At 43.0% G+C, this 20,654-nt stretch overlaps 1 protein-coding gene across 1 annotated transcript in view; it reads right to left on the bottom strand.

Moving 5' to 3' along the window:
- RSU1 (Ras suppressor protein 1) overlaps nucleotides 1-19,473 on the bottom strand; it is a 94,108-nt gene extending 74,635 nt beyond the window's left edge. Inside the window, exons 1-3 of the mRNA XM_084282722.1 lie at nucleotides 19,369-19,473; nucleotides 19,157-19,268; nucleotides 13,668-13,718 (exon numbers count right to left, since the gene is read on the bottom strand). Coding sequence (XP_084138848.1) covers nucleotides 13,668-13,718; nucleotides 19,157-19,265 — 160 coding nt within the window. The 5' untranslated portion in view covers nucleotides 19,266-19,268; nucleotides 19,369-19,473. The remainder of the gene's footprint in view (nucleotides 1-13,667; nucleotides 13,719-19,156; nucleotides 19,269-19,368) is intronic.
- Nucleotides 19,474-20,654: the final 1,181 nt, after the last annotated feature.

Here is a 20,654-nt window from a genome sequence, read left to right as displayed (position 1 = left end):
ATTAAGGCAAATCTTAGTATTTAAAAGCCCTCCCCTTGTGGTATATTCCAACCGGTCCATGTGTGTTGGTAACTCAATGATGGCAAGAATTATGTGCTTTCAGAAAGGCAAGGGTAATGTACCACTACCATTGTAGTACATTATTCCCCAACAGAAGTTAACTGAGGATTTTAATTGACATAATTCAGCTGTTTCCAGCCTCAGTATTTCACCAGAACAGTAATTACCACTATTAAAATGTTTTCCTTTCAGAAATTAGACTTTGTAATTTGACTTTGATGAGATGCAATGGACTGGCAAGCCATGTTTCTGCTCTTTTCAAAGAGATGCTGTGTTTATGCAAGACTAGGAAACAGAAGTATTAGCAAATACACTTTTTAGTTCAGTCACAAAGCGTAAACAATTCAGAGACCAAACACAATTCTCCTTTAGTTGTACTGCTGATATAATTAATAAAAAAATGGTCTGAAATTTTTGACCTTTTTGATAGTATGAGAGATTTCAGTCTTCTAGAAAAATCAGTTCAACATAACACAAGCTGTGCTAGGCGTAACACAGAGCAAGGTTGTTGGAACACAACAGCCCCATCACATCCAGGAGCCCAGACTTACCAAACCTAAAGTCTGATCAGCAGCCTATGTATCACTTCTGTATTTCAACTGTCCAGGCTGAAAAGCATCACAAAATGACCAAGGAATTAAAAAGCCATTTTCCAAGATGCTGAAAGTTCTCCAAGCCAACTAAGAGAAAATACATCTTACGTTAAGAACATTATTACAAAGACAGGAACCCCATAAAACTTTTCTGATCTTGGTGTGAGACCAGACTACAAAAGCTGTCAGACTATGGAGACAATTTCTTAGCGCTGCTCTCACGTGAAGCCAGCCAACTATACCTGAGATGTGTTTCAGTTGAATCAGTGCTGGTTAATAGACTCCTTCCATTTAGTCAGTCCTGTTCACAATGGATTTAGCTACCCAAGGACCTTCTGTACCACAGAGCAGCAGCAGAACCACGCCGCATCCCTGAACAGACTGCAACAGGACAGAACCAAGTGCCCTCCACGTGGCCTGACAGAGTTATGGAGCTGCCTTGAACTAAAGACAACGCTCTAATGGATCTGCCCCTTCAAAAACCTGTCCAAAATAACTTGTTTTCCCATTAAGAATAAATTACACTTGTATATCACTTCTGACTTAAGCTAGGAGATTGTGCAGGGGAGGAATCAGTTCAAGGAAGAAAGTGAACAGTCTTTAAAAGTCTTGATTTAAAGAAAAACAAAACAAAAAAAGACATAAAACTACCTGGGAATATATGTCATCTAAACATTAAAGTAGGAAGAAAATGGTTTCCAGAGACTTGTTGACTAAGGCTGTGCTTGCGTTGAAGGTTACAGCATCAGACAGAACCAGTTTAAATGGGTTATTACACAGCTGCAGTCTCGAATCCTATCCACTCATCCCACTTGCAAGCACAGGGGAAAACTTAACTTCCAGTGGCTAGTTCATCAGAGATTTTTAATTTAGTTTTCTTTAGTCAGGGTATGGGTGTGAGTAAGTGTCCCTAGCGAACGACAGAAGCTGTACCCTTGCACGCTGCCCGCTAGGTTTCTGATCTATCTGTGTAATTCCCACACACCGAATTTCATGTTGTGAATCACTCTTAGGATGCTACTCCATTATACTTGCCATTATTATTTTTCTACAAGCCATACTAAAAGCTGCACGGGTAAGCAGATTATGGGAAAGACTGAATATTTAGCAAAGTATTTAGATGAAATGCTTTGTGTCAACCTGTTAAATCAAAACAAAGCCCCCATCCACAACTGTTTTTGTTTGTTTGTTTGGGTGAAGGGGCTTGAGGTATCTCATGAGAAGGAAATGAGAGAAAGTAGCACAAGACAAGGCCGGAGGAAAGGGAGAGAAGATTTCTCCCTACAATGGCTTATTTTCTGATTCAACAGTTCAGATTGCTTTGTAACATGGGGAATGCTTTATGGACTCTAAGAGCAGAAGCCTGAAATTAATTCCTGTAGTGCTCTTGTAGCTAAACTGCACAGGTGCAGCAGCCCAGCAATGCTCAGGAAAGGTTGACGAGGCATACAGCGTTCTTTGGTCTGAACTTTACATGACTAAATGCATCCCCACCATCTTCCCACAGTTGAGTTGCAAAAATCTTCCCAGATATAGAGCAGACTGCCAAATACCAAGAAATTCATGTTCTGGCAATACCCAATTCCACTCGAGTCACCTTCTCATGATGAGCTGTGAGAATGAACTGTCAGCATCCCGGTTCCCTTCACCCACATATTTACAGTAAGATCCACAGTGTCTTAACAACTCTTCCAAGAGCATCTGCTGCCCAGTGTCATTAACAACTAAACTCCTCCTCAGCAAATGCTAGTAAAACTTGGCAGCCCCATGCCTTTGCATTCTCCTGTGAGGCTTCAGTCACATCATGAAGCCCCATTCATATGAAGCCTCACTTCACAAGACCAGAAGCAGCTTCCTTCCCCTCGCTCGATACTAGGAATTGCATACAGTGATTCACTGTGACAGCTATAGACTTCACCTTGATTTCAAGAGCTTGGTTGAGAGGGAAAGTCTACAGGCTGCGCACAAAGCAATAAGACGACTTTCTTCATGCTCCTGCAAATAAGAATTGGCAACTTGTTATACTTCAAAGAGTTTAAGAACAAACAGGCTCTGTTTCACCCTGAAGTCAGTGGCAATTCTTTAGGAATGAAAAAGAGACTCTCTTCAGAGCAGATTTTCACTCAAGGCAAGTTGTCAAATATTATTCCTACATAAGAAGCAGCCGTTTTACAGCTCTGATATGATTTCTGAAACACATGTATGAAGGGTTAAACCCTACTATTCAGCACTTACATAGCTCCACATCGAGCATCCTGGATCTGGACCTCAGTTCCCTCCCCACACGGTGAGCCAGGAGCCCTCACCAGACATCTAGCATTCCTCCTCCCTGCTAGAAGTCTGATGTTGCCCTCTGTTGGAGAACAGACACTGGTTTAGATGGACCTTTTAGCTATCATGCTAGGAGCATTTATATCAGTTAAAGCAGTTTGGAGATGCACACGTCTTGGATGTAACCCTTTCCAGTACAGCAGGGAATCAAATGGGTTTTGTGCCATTACTTAGCACTGACATTTTGATCCAGCTCTTCTTGTATTCCCAACCCCTGCCAAAGGAGAAAGAACAGAATAAAAAAGGAAAAGGAGAAAAGCAGGTGCAATTTTCCCCCCATTTCCTCTGTCACTCTTCTGTCATTGATCTAGGTTTTGATAAGTTTCTGTGGTGGCAGTGCCCTTCACAGCTGAAAGTCAGCAGGCTTTCTGATAAGTCTATTTCTGCAAGTGAGCTCCAGGATTATTTCACTTCAAGCTTATATGAAGCACTGGAAAACAGTAAAAATCCTCACAGCTTTAAAAGTAAACCAACTCAGGTGTTTGCGAGTTTAAGCCCCCCTTTGCTTTTCATCTATGAGGTGCAGTGTAGCCTGGTTTTTGTATTTAGTAGGTACTGACATTACATCATACATTTCTGAAGGGTTTCTTAATAGAAGATCCAGATGAAGATCTCTATTTTAGTTTTAACTTGTAAATGAGAACATTCTTCCTTTTCCATTTAGACAAAGAAGCTGAGATAAAAAAGTAACAAAACCCAATCCGGCACCCAACTGGACGAAGGAAAACACAGGCCTCCGTGAGAGGGATCTGGTGCAAATACAGGCCTCCATCAGGGGAGCACATGGTATGTACACTGAGACAAACATTTCAACTCATTTCTATGTTAACACTGAATGTTCAGAACAAACATTTTCTCACTGCTGCTTGGAAAACAGTATCTGTAACACCTGGCTATTCATAAAAGTGTGTGCCAGTAATCTCAATAAAGATGATTCAAAGTTAACAGGAAATCGCTCATTGAATTCAATGGGTTTTGAATCAGACATGAAGTGAAATAAGGATTTTAATTACTTCAGATTATTTTATTTGGCACTTTCATCTTCAGAAACTTCAAGCTGCAGAATCCCTGTTTGTTTGTTTTTTTTTCTTTTCCCAGAATGTTTCTCCAGTTAACGAGCTAATTAAGCAGTACCCAGGAACATGACGTTCACTGGTATTCCGAACCTCTAAAGGTTCTAAGGGAATATTTATCCAGAAGAGCTATTAAAATAGTACTTACTACTTGTCAGAAAACAGATTCCGAAGACTACACCAGTCTCTCATTAAACTGTCCCATCTATAAACAGGTAAAGAGAAATGCAAAGTAAGGAGAATTCGATATGGAATTTGAGTATGCCATCAGGCCAGAGCAGATCCCAGGCAGGGTTTTCTTGCCAAACACAAGAATTTACTTTTTACACCTAGAGGGAAACACTGTGGGTTACAGCATCATAAGCCCAGGGCTGCAGACTGTTGCTTCTCCAGTCAGCGTCAACAGGAACTCTTCATGAGCATGGATCCCTTGGAGTAAAGGTCACAGAGACATGAAATGTTACTCACATTTCACGGGGGAGGAAGAATTTAAAATACTAAATATATAATGCATTCTGTGCATCCAATATAACTGTACTCCTCGAGCGGGAGTCATGTTTAGATTAATTTGACAAGGGTTCTGTTATACTGAGGGAGAAGCAATCAGAGTCACCAAAATGAAAGAGGAATTAGCAGAGGGAGAACACAACAGTTTTCCTTTTAAATATTCATAGGCATGCTGATATCATACTTGGCAGCTAACTGGAGAATCCTTATCCCAAGCGAAGCATTCAGTACTTAATTTACACATTATGTAGTTCAAGTTTTCCCCTTTTGCCCTTCCTCCACATTCTTCTAAAGATGGATACTAACCTTCCGCACACTAAAAACACTGAACAAATCTGTCTTCTTAAGCTTGAGCTCTTTCCAGAAAGCAGATTTCTTTTTTGCAGTTAACCAAGGAAGCACTGCAGTTATGAAAATGCTCTTATTAACATGTATAAATTATACCATAGCTTACTGATGTGATACTGTGCTAACAAAGCAATTTATCAATAAACAGATTTAATTTAGAAGCCAGAGACTAAGGAGAAGTGCTGTGAGCACAACAAAGGCAGAGAAGAGATTGCAAATGAAGTGACATCTGGTACAAACAAAGGACAAACTCTGTTCTTTGAGATAAATGCTTGGGATGCACTTAAGAGTTTGGAGAGAAATCCTACAGGGACTGAGGTTAGGAAGGGATTACTAAATTGAAAATTAACCACGTAAGAGTAAAGAACTGAAACCACATCAAAATAGTTCACAAAAATCTGATTTTTGATAGCTGATTTTAAAGTATTAAGTACAGGCTGAGTGTGCATGGGTATAAAACTGGATATAAGCATGCCCCCTCACTTTTCCACATCCTGAAGTAAAGCGTTAGCCAAGCTTTCTGAATTAGCTTGACATGCAAGTACTGTAGTGGACCACAGCCTTTTCAGCCTTAAGTAATTGTTTTATGAGGAGTGCACAATTCAGCCAAAAAGCTCTCCTATCTTACTTTGACATCAGGAGAAAAAAAAAAAACATGCAAAAAATTGAAGAGTACAGCCCATCAAGTTGAGTACTTTTGAACTTGCCCTCCCTCACCATTCTCTTTACATCCATCTTCTATTTAAGATGTTTTCCACAGTTGAGAGACTTACCAGAGATGCTCTGAATATCAGGTCTTGAATAGACACTAAAAGGTTGTAACTTCGAGGTCAAGGTCTCTTCAGCTTCTCACTCAGGAATATCCATACACCTCCATGCTTAGCAGTGCTTGTTTATAAAGCTCTGCTCTCACTGCAAGAGTGCCTAGTAAGTAGCCCATCATTTTCACTTTTCTTTATTGGACAGTTAGTATTTTTTACACCGTTTTTATCACCAAAATGCTTTTAAGAGCTTTTTCAGGTCTGTTTTTCACTGCTCCTTGAATCACCTGAGTTTTTCTCCATTCAGCATCACGTAGACTGCCTTGCTGACACTTTTATCAGAGACCAGCCCGTCCTCTAAACACACACAAAGGGAGAGGCAGCAGTAAACACGCTCAGTGTTTAAAAGCAAGGTCAGCATATGTATTTACACATGATTTTCTTATTGCAGCCCTTAGAGCTGGAAATGAATTAAACTCCTTCCTGGTGTGGGCTCCCTACACACACAAAACAGTACTAAAAGCCACTCCTTTCTCTAGGTCTCTACATTAGCTGATCCCTTTTTTCATTTTCAGCTACAGCAGATATTCCTAACAGACAGAATAAACCATGTTACCACAAATTACTCTTCCTCAGATAAAGAACAAGAAACTATTTTACTGTAAGAATTATTTTACTCTGCAGCATTTTTTGCCAAAGGACACCACTGGAACAGAGTAAGAGGCCAAACAGCAGTGTGAGGAGAAATGCTGTATCATTATACACTTCAAAACAACACCCCTGATTACTGGCAGAAGCAGAACACACAGAACACAGACCAAGAACAAGTATACAGAACTATTTCCATTTTCCCCTCGATCTATACTACCTCTTCTTACCTCCTTCCTTTAGTATCAGCAACAACAAAAAAAATCCAGTTTGTTTGACAGCAAGCTCTTTAAGATGGTACAAAATTAAGCTCTTTGATGAAGTCAGTTCATGTGAGCAAAACACCCTACCTTTTAGGATGCCAGTTTCAAAACAGTCTATTTTGACAAGGGGATTTCTAACAATTTTAGATTACAACCTGTACAAACATGTGGAGAATCAGTTTACGTGGGCTTCCACAAAAAACATTACAGATATTTTAAACCATTGGGGGAGAAGTTAAGGCACATGAAATTTGTACTGAAACATCAGAAAGTGTTGAGACTTAGAAGAAATAAAATTGCAACAGTTATGTTTCAATAAGAAAAGAGCACTACAACTTCTGAAGAACTGTCAGAGACGACTTATTTGTGTCTGGTGCTGTATACAGTTTGCACGTTGACTTGTGATGCAAAGCTGACTGTCTCTATGCATCACAACATATAACTATTTGCTTTGAATCGGGGAAATTTCGTGATGCGTTCTTTATACCATTACAGAGCAATAATCCTTCACAAATTCTTCTGCTTCATTCTCCCAAAGCTTCTTAAAAAACAAAGCTTATGTTATTTAAAGCTGAATTGCTCTACCATCTGTACTTTCTCAGAACCAAGGCTTCTTTCAATCTTCCCCCCCTTCAGGGAGAAAAGCAAAAAGCTAACAAGGTATTTCATCTAAACATTTGAGCAGAACTCAGATGTCATGAATTTAGTCAGGCATACGCAAAGGGGTCTCCTTTTCCCTCCTTCTCATCTCCCCCTGTGCATGCTTTCATAGATCTCCCTTCAGAGATCTCTGCATCAGGTACAGGAATGATATACGAACTGAAATGAAAGGCTTGCAGTTAATTTAAAGCACCATCTGAAACATGGCTGAGAGGCCGTTATCTCAAGCAGAAGTCTTATGTTTTGGACCCAGTCAGTTTCACTCCACCAGCAGCTTGCTTGCACCCTTTTGAGGTGTATCACGCCACTACAACGGCATGAATAATGTGCCAGAAGGAAGCAGAGGCAGAACCAAAGCAGAGGAGAACCAATGAAGCAACTAATAAGGAGTACACGGACATCCACTTCCCTCCTGAGGTCTGGGAGGGATAGAAGTCACTTAATATCAGGCAAAACATAAAGCACCAGGCAACGCCAGTGGGAGACACCTGCAAAGAAGCAGTAAGCGGAGTGAGCAGCATAAATAAAAGGAGAGAAGTTTTGAACCACAGGATGACTGATCTGCTGGAAGACAAAACGCACAAGAATGATAAAGGGCAACTATCGGGCTAAGGAACAGGATTGATGAGAAAATCTGTTCCAGCCGGATCTGAAAGTTGATTCAAGAATAAAATTCAGGTATGGAAACAGGAACCAGCAGCAAAAAGCTAATGGACCACCTCACAAAAAGGAAGGGACTAAGAACGAGTTAAGAATTGCACTTGAGTATCAAGGAAGAAGCAGAGGTGAGGAAAGAGCAAAGGATGGTAACAGGCAGCAGCTCAGAGAAAAGGGATAGGGGGACAGAGAATGTGACCTCAGGTAGTACGTGGGAGATTTCTCAAGCAAATCAGTTGCTCCTAATCTCTCATCATTTAGTCATGTAATAATACTGGGCATAGGATCAGAGAATGAGAGCAGAAGGATAGAAAAAATATTCAGGAGCAAGCTATGAGTAACAGACACCTCCTGAGGTCATTTCAATACGGCAGAAGAATATGGTAAAGCTGGGAAGCACGGGATCATCTGAGGTTAAGGAGAACGAGGAGAAGAGCAAACCTAAGCTACTGTTCACGACTACCTACAAGTCAGACTGAATTGCTAGCAGGAAGAATTCTTTCCATGCAAGAAAGAGCTAAAGATACTCAAACAGTGACCTCTAATGGTCAAACCACAGAGTCACAAGCTCCAAGCGTAACAATACAGAAGCCAGAACCTCTGAATAAACTATCCAACTGATTACAGAGCCAATTAATCCATCAGGTAGCTATGTCAGGTAATTGTTACAGCAGTTACAAGTCATCAAAAACTTGCAGTGTATCCCTAAAATAAGTGAAAATAAGACATGTCAAGATGGCAGCACAATACTTGTGCACGCAGTGATGACCAGCACTTGGATCTGTTGTCAGTGAAGAAGTAACCTTTAACACCCTACATGCTTTCCCAGCACAGGTCTCCCTCTGTGCTCTCCTGGATCAGACTGTGGTTAACCCGAGTGTCTGGAAGCTCCCCAAGCACACTTCCTATTCATGATGCAGTACAAGGGTTTTAATTGTTTACTTTCATCACCATACCAGTAGGGATATAAATGTGACTATACTAGGATGTGAGATTTTGTATACACTGAAGTAGCTGAAGAGTACATGGAGTTAGTCTAGCTATCTGAGTCCAGAAGTTTCATTACCATTTCATACTTAATGGCAAAACAGATCACAAATGCTGTTCTGCAAGAGAAAAAGTCAGATGAGACTGAAGCCATAGTACACATGCTATCTTAGGTGTTTCCTTTGAATATGGAAGTTCCTTTATTGCTAATTCTACCCCAATTGATCGTTTGCTCACCAATGTACTGGCACAAAGGGACCAAAACGCAAAGTCCTGGTCTGTCCTGCTGCCTTTCACTCTCGCCTGCAGAGGCACCATTTCCTGGAGGTGGCCGTTCTGTGTTCTAGTACAAACAATCTTTAAAAAATTTAAGCCCAAATCACAAAGTGATACACACACTTTATTCCCAGCTGCATAAAAATAATGTCATGCTCACTCACGTGTTATATTTTTCCCTCGCATAGTTCCAAAACGTTCTGCATGAAATGACACAGGTGGAGTCACAGAGGAGAAAAGATGCCCAGCCTTGGCAGCATGCGTCCTCTCCCCAACCAGGGCTCCCCTGGACACCTCCATATTCTTTAATTCCTAACAACGGCCTCCCAGAACTGCCGCGAAATCACAAGCTTTCGCTTTGAGCGATGTGGCACAAAGTCTGTTTTGTCTGGGTACCATAACAAGTTAGAACACAGATGTGAGAACAGTGTTTGTGCCTGGCCAGCCTGCTCAGGCATGGTTCCACAAAAGCCCATCCTGTGGCTCCAGCCCCCTTCTTCCCCCTCCAACACGCCTGTCTCAATCCCTGCCACCACCCGTGCTCTGGTAGCTATCCCCCTGTGCAGGGATAGTGCCACCTCTATGTCCCCAGCTCCCAACAAACGTTAGGGAACAAAGACAACTTGGGCGCACCCACCCAAATTAATGTGTCACTCTGAAGGACTCCATCATTCACCCACTGGTTGACACAGATTTGGGGAATACTTGTCAGGACTTTTATGCCATTTTACTTTGGTGTCAGCCAACGGGTTCAAGAGATACCAGGGTCAGACCAGAAAACCCATACAGGCAGACAGCAGAAGCATGACTCCTCAATTCTGCTTCTCAGCTGTACAGCGGATAGATGGTTTGGCTTTAAATGATGGAACAAAAAACTCCCACTGTAACATATGGGCACACTGGCCCATATGTCTAAGTTAAGGAAAAAAAAAAGACAAGTACTTGCTTTCTCCCTCTGCTTTCAACTGGTTTGTCACAAGAGACCCCAAAATGGAATCATCCCAGGTTTGTCACTCACACAGCAACTGGTTCAACAGAGCTGCAGGAACAGCTATTCAGCTTCCCCTAGAGTTTTGCTTCCCATTTTGAGGCTGTTCTGCAAGAAAAAGGTTCTCATCAAGCAGCAAAAGCATGATTGCAACTCTTTCGTAAGTTACCTGGAGCAGAGGCAGCCAGTTCAAGACTCCTGCATTAGCACAGCACCGGGCAGCTGGAAAACATCCAGTCTAATATCCTCCAGAAAAATCAGTGTGGATTTGAGTACTTCTAACAGAAAATGATTTACAAAGAGGTAAATGCACAAGCATCAGCAGCATGAATGGAGTACTAAAAATATTACTGAAAAAGCATGCCACAAAAAATTTCTAAGCAGTATGATGGATCTACTGGTGTTATCTTCAAACTTGTTAACAAAACTTCACTTACTTCTAATGGTTTGCTGGCAAAAATATGAAATATGGTTACATTAAAATATGCATGTCCAGTTTTTACATATATTCTTTCTTCCAGATAGACATATTTACTCTAAACAGCAGAAAAAACAGCAAGCAGAACACTCATTTAAATGGCAGAAAACTAGTAGAAGATGCTAATATGACCTTAGTGCAGCATGTCAAGTGTCACTGCCACCAGCTTCCTAGCCATTTTAAGAGCAATCTGCTAAGACAATTAATTACATAGCTTAAAAGATTAGGTCAACAGTGTCAAAAACGAGACTATAAACTTGAAACTTAGCCTTTTTAAAATGTGTGCTGTCTATTTAAGTGTTTACATCAGTTTGAAAGAATAGGAAGCTTCAGACTTGACGAGTTACTTCTCAGGAGAAGCAGTGGTTTTACCTTCCCATAAAAGAAACCCGAACAGAGATAGGTTGACAGAATCCCTTGCCTGACAGACCAGGTATCCTTGCAGCCTGCTGATCTAAGGGCTACTTTAGAAGAAAGGAGCAATTTAAAACTCAAGCAATTTAAAGTTCAATTTAAAATTCAATAGAATACAGATTTAGAGTAGTGCAGCCCTTAAATCGATATTTTGAAAACCAAAACTATTTCTAAAAAGAAAAAAGTGGCCTAGTCTGGAGTTTTCTTGAATAAAGAAAACCTGAAAGTATCCTTCTTTGACTTACTCCTCTTATCTTCTTCCTCCCCTAGTCAGGTCTTCAGCTAAGACTTCTAACCAGGATATAGATTGGTTACTTACCTTATAATTTCGGCACTTATGCTGAAGTATGTCAACCCTCTCCTGGCTTAATTCTCAGACGGGCACGTTTACCCTGATCTGAGTCTCTCTGCGGGAGATCCAGCCTGCCTCTCTTCCTCAGAGCACAACAGCTATCTGTGACATACCCAGCCAGTCCAGCTACACTTCAGATTTGTAAGGTGCCACAGGGAAGAAACAATCAAGTCTCTTGAAAGTTTATTAGCTTCAAAAGTTGTACAATTAAAAAAAAAAGTCTTATGTTCGTTAAGCTTGTCGACAGTAATGTTTACAACCCATTTCACCCCTGTGCCATACCCCCAGTCATTCAGAAGATACCAGAGCAGACAATGAGCAGCAGAGAATTTCTGCCTGGCAGCTCTAGGTACAATTCACTTAGCCCAACGTTGAATGACTTGTCTGACCTAGTCACGGAGGCTTTAGACAGAGATGAGCAGAATGAACTGCTGTCTCAAGATGCTCACAACCCTCCAAAAGCTGCAGAGAAGGCTTCAGTGGCAGGATACAATTACCTGATTAATTTTTAGGCAGCTCAAGTTCAGAGACAGGCATCTCCTTGCAGTGACCCTGCAGGAACACAAAAGCCACCAGACTGGGCAGCCAGTATCCCAGCTCCATCAGTGGCTGATACCAGACAGCACACAGCAATAACCTGGAGTTTATCATAACATTTTCCTGAAACAGCTGCTCACTTCCAGCTATTTGTAACCTTTTGACCTTCTAAACTACAGGTCGATCTGTGTGTTTAGTAATGATTCTTACAGCTTTCCTCCCCGTACTTCACCCATGAACTCACTCATCAGTCATCAATTATTTATAAATTTGACCAGTGCAAATCAAAAGTTCTTCAAAAATGTAAGAGGGTTTTATTTTTTTATTTTTAAATAGGGACAAAAACTGGCGAGATACCAGTCCAGAGGACACTATACAGTCAGGAATAGGGCCTGGAGTAACTACTTCATATTTCTCACAGCCACTCATACACTGCCCATAATTTTACCTATTTCGTACTACTACTTCAATCCCTTTAAGCTATGCATTAATGACCAATTAGCTGCAGCCAAAGAATTAGTGTTCATATGGTAGAACCTAAGAATATTTTTACTTCATGCTTAATCCTCTGAAAATGTTCAAAACCTTAAGCTAGATTTTCATATTAACACATGTTTTAAGTAACACACACGATCTTACAGTTCATGCAGCAAATGGATTAGAATTTGATGGGTTTGTTTTGCTTTTTTACACCCCACTCTCAACCTGGAAAACTTATGCAGAGCATAGTCCGGTGCGTGCTACAGAACTGCCCGGTCCTCTCCCCAACACACGCTCTTTGGCAGTTCCACTCCCTTCCCCACTTCATGCACTCATAAATAAATCAGTTCCAAAAAGCAGAGGAGTGTTCGAGGTTGACATCCACTGATGTATGCAGAGAACAGACACGGACAAACAGAACATCAAAAAAAGAGAACTTTTCTTCTCTTTACAAGATACACAGTAGCAGGGTCTATATGAACCTCACTCTTGTATTTAACAGCCAAAAAGTAGAAATGTTTGCACAACACACAAACGAGTAAGCCTGAAGCTTGCTCCTACAAAGAAATAATTTAATTTTGCCTCACAAGAGGCTGGCTGATATCCCGCTCCATTAAGTTCAGTCTCACATCACCTCTCTCTCACGATGATATTCACCAACACCTCAGCTGAGACGTCTTTACTATGGAAAGTGATAACTGAAGTATCCAGAAGGTTTTAACTGAAGGTGTGTGCAGTACAGCCAAGAGACAGTTTACACTCAAAAGATGTTGTTGTTTGTTTTTTTTTTTTGTTGCCAACAGCAGAACACTTGACTTTCATGCCTGAAGCTCTCACTCAGTTGGCCTTCCTCACATGCATTTTGTTATAGACACAATGCAGTTGAGCTGTAGTTTGCTTTCACTTGCTTCAGTCAACTTAATTATCCTTCTACTCAAATACGAACTGCAGTTCAAAAAAGTTGGTAAAACTTGAAAAGTGTGGCAGCGAATGGATTTTCTGACTTAGCTGGTAACACGACTGAAAATCACCGATCTTCTGGTACACGGCTAGTCTGTATTGACATTAAAAAGGCATGTTGAATGTGTCTGCTAATTCACATCCTCAATCTTTTTTTATTTAGGTAAAACGCTTCACCAAGAACCTCACCCTCTTAGCAGTGCTGCTGTGCTCTATAGAAACAAACCAGTAGTGGCAGCTTCTAAATGCTGCCTAACAGCCTGCAGCGAAGTCAGAAAAGCAGAGTATACTTACTGGTAAGCTTGTTGTGACTGAGAACCAGCTGTGTGATATGAGACAAGGTAACTGTAAACGAAGAGAGAAAAAAGTTAGTTTATGAACAGCGATGGCCCATTCCAGCTAAAAAACACGTTATTCTCCTACTCTAGTAACCCCAGATCATAGGCACTATTACAAATATCAAGACAAGCTCCAGATACTTACTGAAATTGCCTGAATGATCTGACTGATCCCAGCCCCTCGTACTCCTACTTACTGAGCAGTGAGTATGGGGCTGGGGCAGCTACAGTCTGGTATTCCCCACTATGCACCCTCACCTGTGTTTGTTCTTGCCTACTGTCATTCCCACACCCCTGCTGCTTTTTCCCCTAGAGGCTCTACAGCCCACAATCAACATCACCTGGCCAGAACAACATGCTAAACAGCCAGAGGAGAAACCCACACCTTGAAGACATTGTTAAACATCTTTTATCGCTCTTTTTAGGTACCTCAAGGGAGGCTGTAGCGAGGTGGGGGTTGGCCTGTTCTCCCACGTGCCTGGTGACAGGACGAGGGGGAATGGGCTTAAGTTGAGCCAGGGGAGTTTTAGGTTAGATGTTAGGAAGAACTTCTTCACTGAAAGGGTTGTGAGGCATTGGAACAGGCTGCCCAGGGAAGTGGTGGAGTCACCATCCCTGCAAGTCTTCAAAAGACGTTTAGATGTAGAGCTTAGGGATATGGTTTAGTGGATGGCTGTTAGCGTTAGGTTGGAGGTTGGACTCGATGACCTTGAGGTCTCTTCCAACCTAGAAATTCTGTGATTCTGTGATTCCCTCTCCCTCCAAAAAGTCTGATGTGCTTTGAATGAGAAAAACTCATTTTTGTCCTCCCCTACACCTTATTCCTTACTTCCAACACAGTCTCTCCAAAAAGTGCTACTAACTACAGGGCTGCCCCTCCTGAGCAGCCTGGAAGTTCTCCCTAAGGACAGCTGTAGTGCTGCATCTCTCAGCAATTCCCAGAAGCACTAAGCATCACTAACACAGGCAAATGTAAGCCCATAGCAGAACTAATGCAGTCACTCAAAGGCAAAAACAGAACTGAAAGTTCATTGGAAAAAAAAAAAGGCATTGCCACAGTTCCCTGTGCAATTGCAGGTTGTGGAGGAAGGAAAGGCAAGGAGCAGAAAGGAAAACAGTGCATCCACCCTCAGTATCTCTTTAAATACAAGCACTCTCTAAGTTGTGCCTCAAAGAGGTCACGCAGTAGGACAGAAAGCAGCCCATAGGAAGTCTGTAAGAACATCGTATAAGAACCAGCACTATAGGGCAGCCAAGTACAGTAGCCTCAAAGAACACTCAGCTTTAAAACATGAAGGGCACTTCAGCATCAGCATCTAAGCAGCTCCTTAAACTACTGACTGTAGACCTACAGCTGACCAGGTCAATTTACAAAAAAATAATTGAAATGCTGGAGGCGGTTACGAGCTTGTGAGCAAATGTTTAAGCACTGCTTCTGCAGCATTTATTTCTTTTGGTTTGGGAATTGTAATAGCTGTGACAACTACTGAAAGCCAACATTTCACAGGCTCTCAACGTCCAGGCCTGAGCAGTAAGGACACGATCCTTCCTGGGCAAGCCCTCTGTCAGCCTCCTGAGATGCAGAGTGCTTCAGCTAAACACCTCCAGCTCCACACCAACCTGACCTAGATCAGAGCCAGATGTGGGGTAACAGTGTGCCCAAGCTCATCTGTATCCTCAGACTTAACTTCATCAACTCACCAACACTGCACCTACCTGCCTGAACAGTACAGACACCATAAACACTGCTTTGAAGGCTGAAGTGTGAGCACTGAAAGAGCAGGGCTCACACTGCTGGCCCCAGCACCACCAGCTGGCATTCCAGCTTGGCTCTGAAGATTTGGGATGCTGAAATGTTTGCTCCTTCACCCTCGTCATGACAAAAGCTTTGGAAAGCGAAGATTTGGTGTAATCTGCTTTTGCAAAAGGAATCCTTTTATTTATTTCTTTTTTGATACTGTGCAAAGTTGCTCCCACTTTAAGATTTATTTTTTTTTTTTTTTTAAAGCTGAGAAGAGTTAAACTGCAGTGGCTGAATAAGACAATTACCACCTCGGCTCCACACTAGAAAGCCAGCACCTCATCATGAGCACGAAGGACAGCAACTCCGAGCAGGTGGGAGCTCTGCTCCTCTGCTGCTTGGCAAAGGTCCGCAACAGGCAGACTGAATGGCACTTACAGACTGGAAAGTCAAAACAAGCTGCCAGAACAGGTAATTCCAAGAGAACCTTTGCACTTTTTCTGTAGCTTCTGTACGACACTGCTGGAAACGCTAAGAACCAGGTCTTTGAAGGAGGCACTCCTCAGAGGCCGTGCTGACATAACAGCACTTCGCATAGAGGGGATGAATTCATTTGATTTCAAGAACACACCACGCATCCCCACAGAAGTTTGAGGGTGAGGATATTAACATTTGCCAAGGCAATTTACACACATGGTAGTTACAAATTCCCGTCATGGTCCCAATCCCACCATTGCTTCAAAATGGAATGGGTGGAAAAAGAACATTTGAGCTCTACTCTTCTTGTCCTAGTACCGAGCTTTTTCATATGCTGCTTCCATGTACCACAAGCTGCCTTTCCATGAAATATTTAGATGACAAGTCTTGACTCTTTTTTTTTTTTTTTTTAAAAGGAAGAAAAAAAACACAACAGGAAGACTCCAGAGACCTTGCTGGATGAAGATAAGACGCTGCCTCTCACACTGGAGGAAGTTAACACAGAAGGAGCACTACAGCTTTGTACTGAACAACCTGCAAGCAGCCTGCCACTCCACCTCCTGGGCCTTGGTTATTTTAGGAGTGAACAATTCTATCAACACGAACTTTTTGGTAAAAAAAATCCAGCCATATTAATTCCATCACGTACGTGCATACTTTATGTGAAATATGAATAGCTTACAGATGGAATAATGAGAACAAATTAACACTTACAGAGTAAATAGGATTTCATCCAATATTCCTTCCCTAGCAGCCAGGCTACAGAGCAGCAGATGTCCCGAGTTATTTGAGCAAAATAATTCATAGCTTCCCCACATCCACCACTTAAAAATAAATAAATCAGAGATTAGAGACTGCTCCTTGCAACGAGAACAATTCCCTAATTCAAGATGACTGCTTGAAGTCCCAACAATAAGTGCCCTAGCCAGGCAAAAGATGCATCATATCCTGCCTGCTTAATCAGATTATTCACCTTACAGGACATCTGCTAACCCCCTTTGCCTCTACCTGTCAATATCTGGGTGTTTCATAAACAAATACAATCTACTCACTCCATAACAGAGAATTAAAAAAAGAAAACGAACATTTTCACAAGGCAAGATGTGTTAAAACTATTCATGGATGCACAAACATAGTATAAACGTGTTAATGGCCACAACACTTGTTTTATTGCATACCAGAATAATAAAAAGCCTTTAAAGTTTAAAACTGTTTCACCTGGTCTTTGCATTAGGATGATGAATGAAAATTACAGAACACCTAGATCAAGGGACACTTTACATCTCAGGTGAACTCTCTTCCCTACAGAACTGCTCTGCTGCATCTTTGAAAAGAGATTTCTTGCTTACATTTCTGAAAGTCTGGAAAGTCCAGACGCTCTGAAGGCCTGTAGCATGATTCCAACTTGTACTTCAATTACAGCTAGGAGAAAACACTGAAATGCCCGGATTTGAAGAATACTCCAAAAACAGATGTCATGACCTGTAATGGCATTAATGAACTCCCGAGTGAGCAGCTGTTCAGGGACCACTGAACGTAACTTTGTGAATCTGAATGATAACATATAAATGAGCTGACAACTCAGCGTTCCCTTTACTAAAGATGAAAACAGGAAAAGATGCAGAGGTCTAAGCTAGTTTAAGACATTGAGTGTCAATCTCCATCCACACAGGAGAAGTATTTCCTCTTGAATTGGGGGAAAAAAAAAAAACAAAAAAACAACACACCGACATTTGACAGAGGCAAATGCTTGATTTTGTCTGTCCTGCAACTTTTTTCTTCCCAAAGGGTGGGAGTTAAGGCAAAAAAAAAAAAAAAAAAAAAGAAGTGGCTGCTCTGTATTGAAGCAAGTCAGTCACTAGCCTAGGAAGAAGAGCCAGAAAAGCCAGAGGAGTCCTACCCAAGCCATTGCATATAGTCCTCTTCCCTTCTTCTTCTCCCTCCCCAGCATGACATCAGTTTTCTATACTCCCTGAAGATTTTTGGTTTTTATACACACATGACAAGAATAGATCCGTACCTGAAGGAATAGGATTTGCACACAGAGCAGTGCTACTTCCCAGTCGCTGTGTGACTGCATCTACTTTATGTGAATTAAGGAAGTTTAAACACGAGTTCACTGAGCACTCTGCTGTGAGCACTCAAATGTGCAGTGGGACAAGGCTTGGCACTTTTCTTGAAAAGCAACCAAGACTACAGAGAGCAGCTTACTTGAAGAAAATCAGTGTCCACTTGGGGTGGTGTGGCAGGACTGACTACATTGAAGTAATTTCATGACACAAAATCCCTATCAGCAGCTACTGAACATAACTCAAAAATATCCTCCAGTCTAGTAAGTCCTTAAACCTCAAATTGCTAAAAAGAGAGGAAACACCACTGAAATGCTCTCTCTGATGCTAACCTAATGTTAGACTCATCCCTAAACGTCTACGAGGGGCTCTCATTAAAGACAAGATGCTAGGAAAGGCCATTCACTGGGCATGAATCACTATTCTTATTTGTATGTCATGGAAAAATCAGTTCCTGAAGCAGCGAGCTGTAACTCTGTGCTAGAAAGAGATTCAGCACCCGTAATAGGAGAGGTGCTGGACCAGACCCATTGAACTTCCCTGGCAGTTCAGAGCGCCAGAGGAGCCCAGACACTGCTCTACCAGAGAAGTTCACCCCTTAGGAGCCAGGTGGCAGGGCCAGGAAACAAGCCACTTCCACACCTTCTCCAACCATTGCCTACAAGCCATAAGTCGCAGTACCTACTCACTACTTCTTTAAAGGCACACTCGGAGGAAGTTATTCCTTCTCCATGCAAACACCTCGACAGAAATAAGAAAAGCACGCCAAAAATAAAACCTTACAGTTCAGCCAGAGTGCAGAGCCACTGAAAAAGCAAGGTCTGGACTACCTGGACAGAAAGCAGCCATCATTTCCCCTCCCCTCAGTTTGATCTCAGGGTGAAGAAATCCCCAAGCCCCCATGCTAAAATAAATCAAGCCAGGCGCACGCATCATTTGACGGATTTAAGTTAGGGCACCCCAAGCCCACACTTCATGCAATAAACTCGCTGCCAAACAAGGCTCAGATGCCACATTAGCAACTGAGAGCAGCAGGGACCATCCTGCTGGCCTGGCCGTGCCTGCCCAACAGGCTCGGAAGCGCCTTTGGCATTAACTAAGCGGGTGCCGGGGCCCGGCCGCGCGGTACAAATAAGGCAGCGCCGCCGCTGTACGTACAGAGCCCGGGCACGTCCAGCATGTTGGAGACGCCGCGGTCGCACATGTCCACCTCGGGCTGGTTCTTCTCCCGGCTCTCCTCCACCATCTTCTTCAGTGACTTGGACATGGCCTGTGCGGGACGCGAACACCGTCAGGCTCCGGCTGGGTGCCCCCCACACACAGCCCGGCCGCCCCCCGACCCTCCCTGCCCAGCCCCCGCGGCCACTCACGGCGCTGCCCGGCTCCCCCCGCTCCTGGTCCCCGTCCTGGTCCCGGTCCCTGTCCCAGCCCTGCTGCCGAGCCCGGCCCCGCCCGGCCGGAAGGGGAGGGGGGTGAGGAGGAGGAAGAAGAAGAGGAGGAAGAGGAGGAGGGTGTGAGGAAGGCTTGCGAGGGGCCCTTGCTCAGCCTCAACACCTGGGCAGCGCCTCAGGGATGTTAACGGGGGCCCCCCGACCGCCGCCATTTCGCGGAGGGGAAGGAGCCGCGGGGCGCGCCTCAGGGCGGAGCCATCTTGGCGCCCGCAGCCCCTGGCCGGGGGCGTCCTGCACAGGGCAGCGGGGTTATTACAAATAACATCCACTGGAAGAGTTACTAAAAGTGATGTTCACTGAAACCAGGGTGTAAAAGGGCAGGTGCCGTAACCAGCAAACGCTGGCCTGGCATTGCTGTGGGGGTAGCGTCAGTGTTTCCTTTTTTAGAAATGATTTAATTTGCAGTAGCCTCTAAGTGGCTCTCGCTGCGTCCAGCCCTTCCGTGAAGTTTCAGGCTGCTCTCAGGTCTGCCCGACAAAGCACAGCTGGAGGAACTTCCCTTTATCTAGATCACTCGGCAGCACGTCAGTCACGGTGATGTACAAGCCAGCAATGTTCCTCTTCATCTGCAGGACAAGAACCTGCACCACTTCCACATGTAACCAAGCACCCCGATAGCCACCAGTCAGTTACCTCAGAGAGTTAGCTGCCAGCATATTTACTGTTCTTCCTTCATAAAGGACAGTCAGGCTTGATTTAGTAACAAAGGCTTATCCAGATTTGTCTATAAAAGAACATCCTAGTTTGCTTACCCCAACGAACAGATCAAGCCCCTGTGACAAGCTGCTTGCAGGCTGTGTCTTTACGGCTCACCAGCTCACCTGGCTTCTGCTGCCCCATGTATGCAGTGATAAAACAGCTGCATGTTACATTTCACATGACCTGAATGTCCACGTTTGATCCCTATTGTAGGAGTATTTAATTACTCCCTCTTTAATAAACGTATTTCCCTTACTGGCTTTTGTCAGGACTGCTTTCTTTTTCTTCATCCCAGTAATTTCATTACCGTTTTCTTTGCAAACAGTTCATGTTTCAGTCACATCTTTGGGTCTGCTTTGGTGACTGCTTCAGCAAACCTCCCAAATGAGCAAACACGCTAATGCATGCATACCCTAGTGAGGGCCGCACTGGATTTGACAAAGAGGTGATGCTTTCCAGCCTTCATTTTAAAGATTTTCAGCTGCTCATGAAGCACTACATACCAA

This window comes from Netta rufina (genome assembly GCF_964035555.1).
Source record: "Netta rufina genome assembly, chromosome: 2".
In the NCBI taxonomy this organism is placed as follows: domain Eukaryota; kingdom Metazoa; phylum Chordata; class Aves; order Anseriformes; family Anatidae; genus Netta; species Netta rufina.
This window is presented reverse-complemented; position numbering and strand designations above follow the sequence as displayed.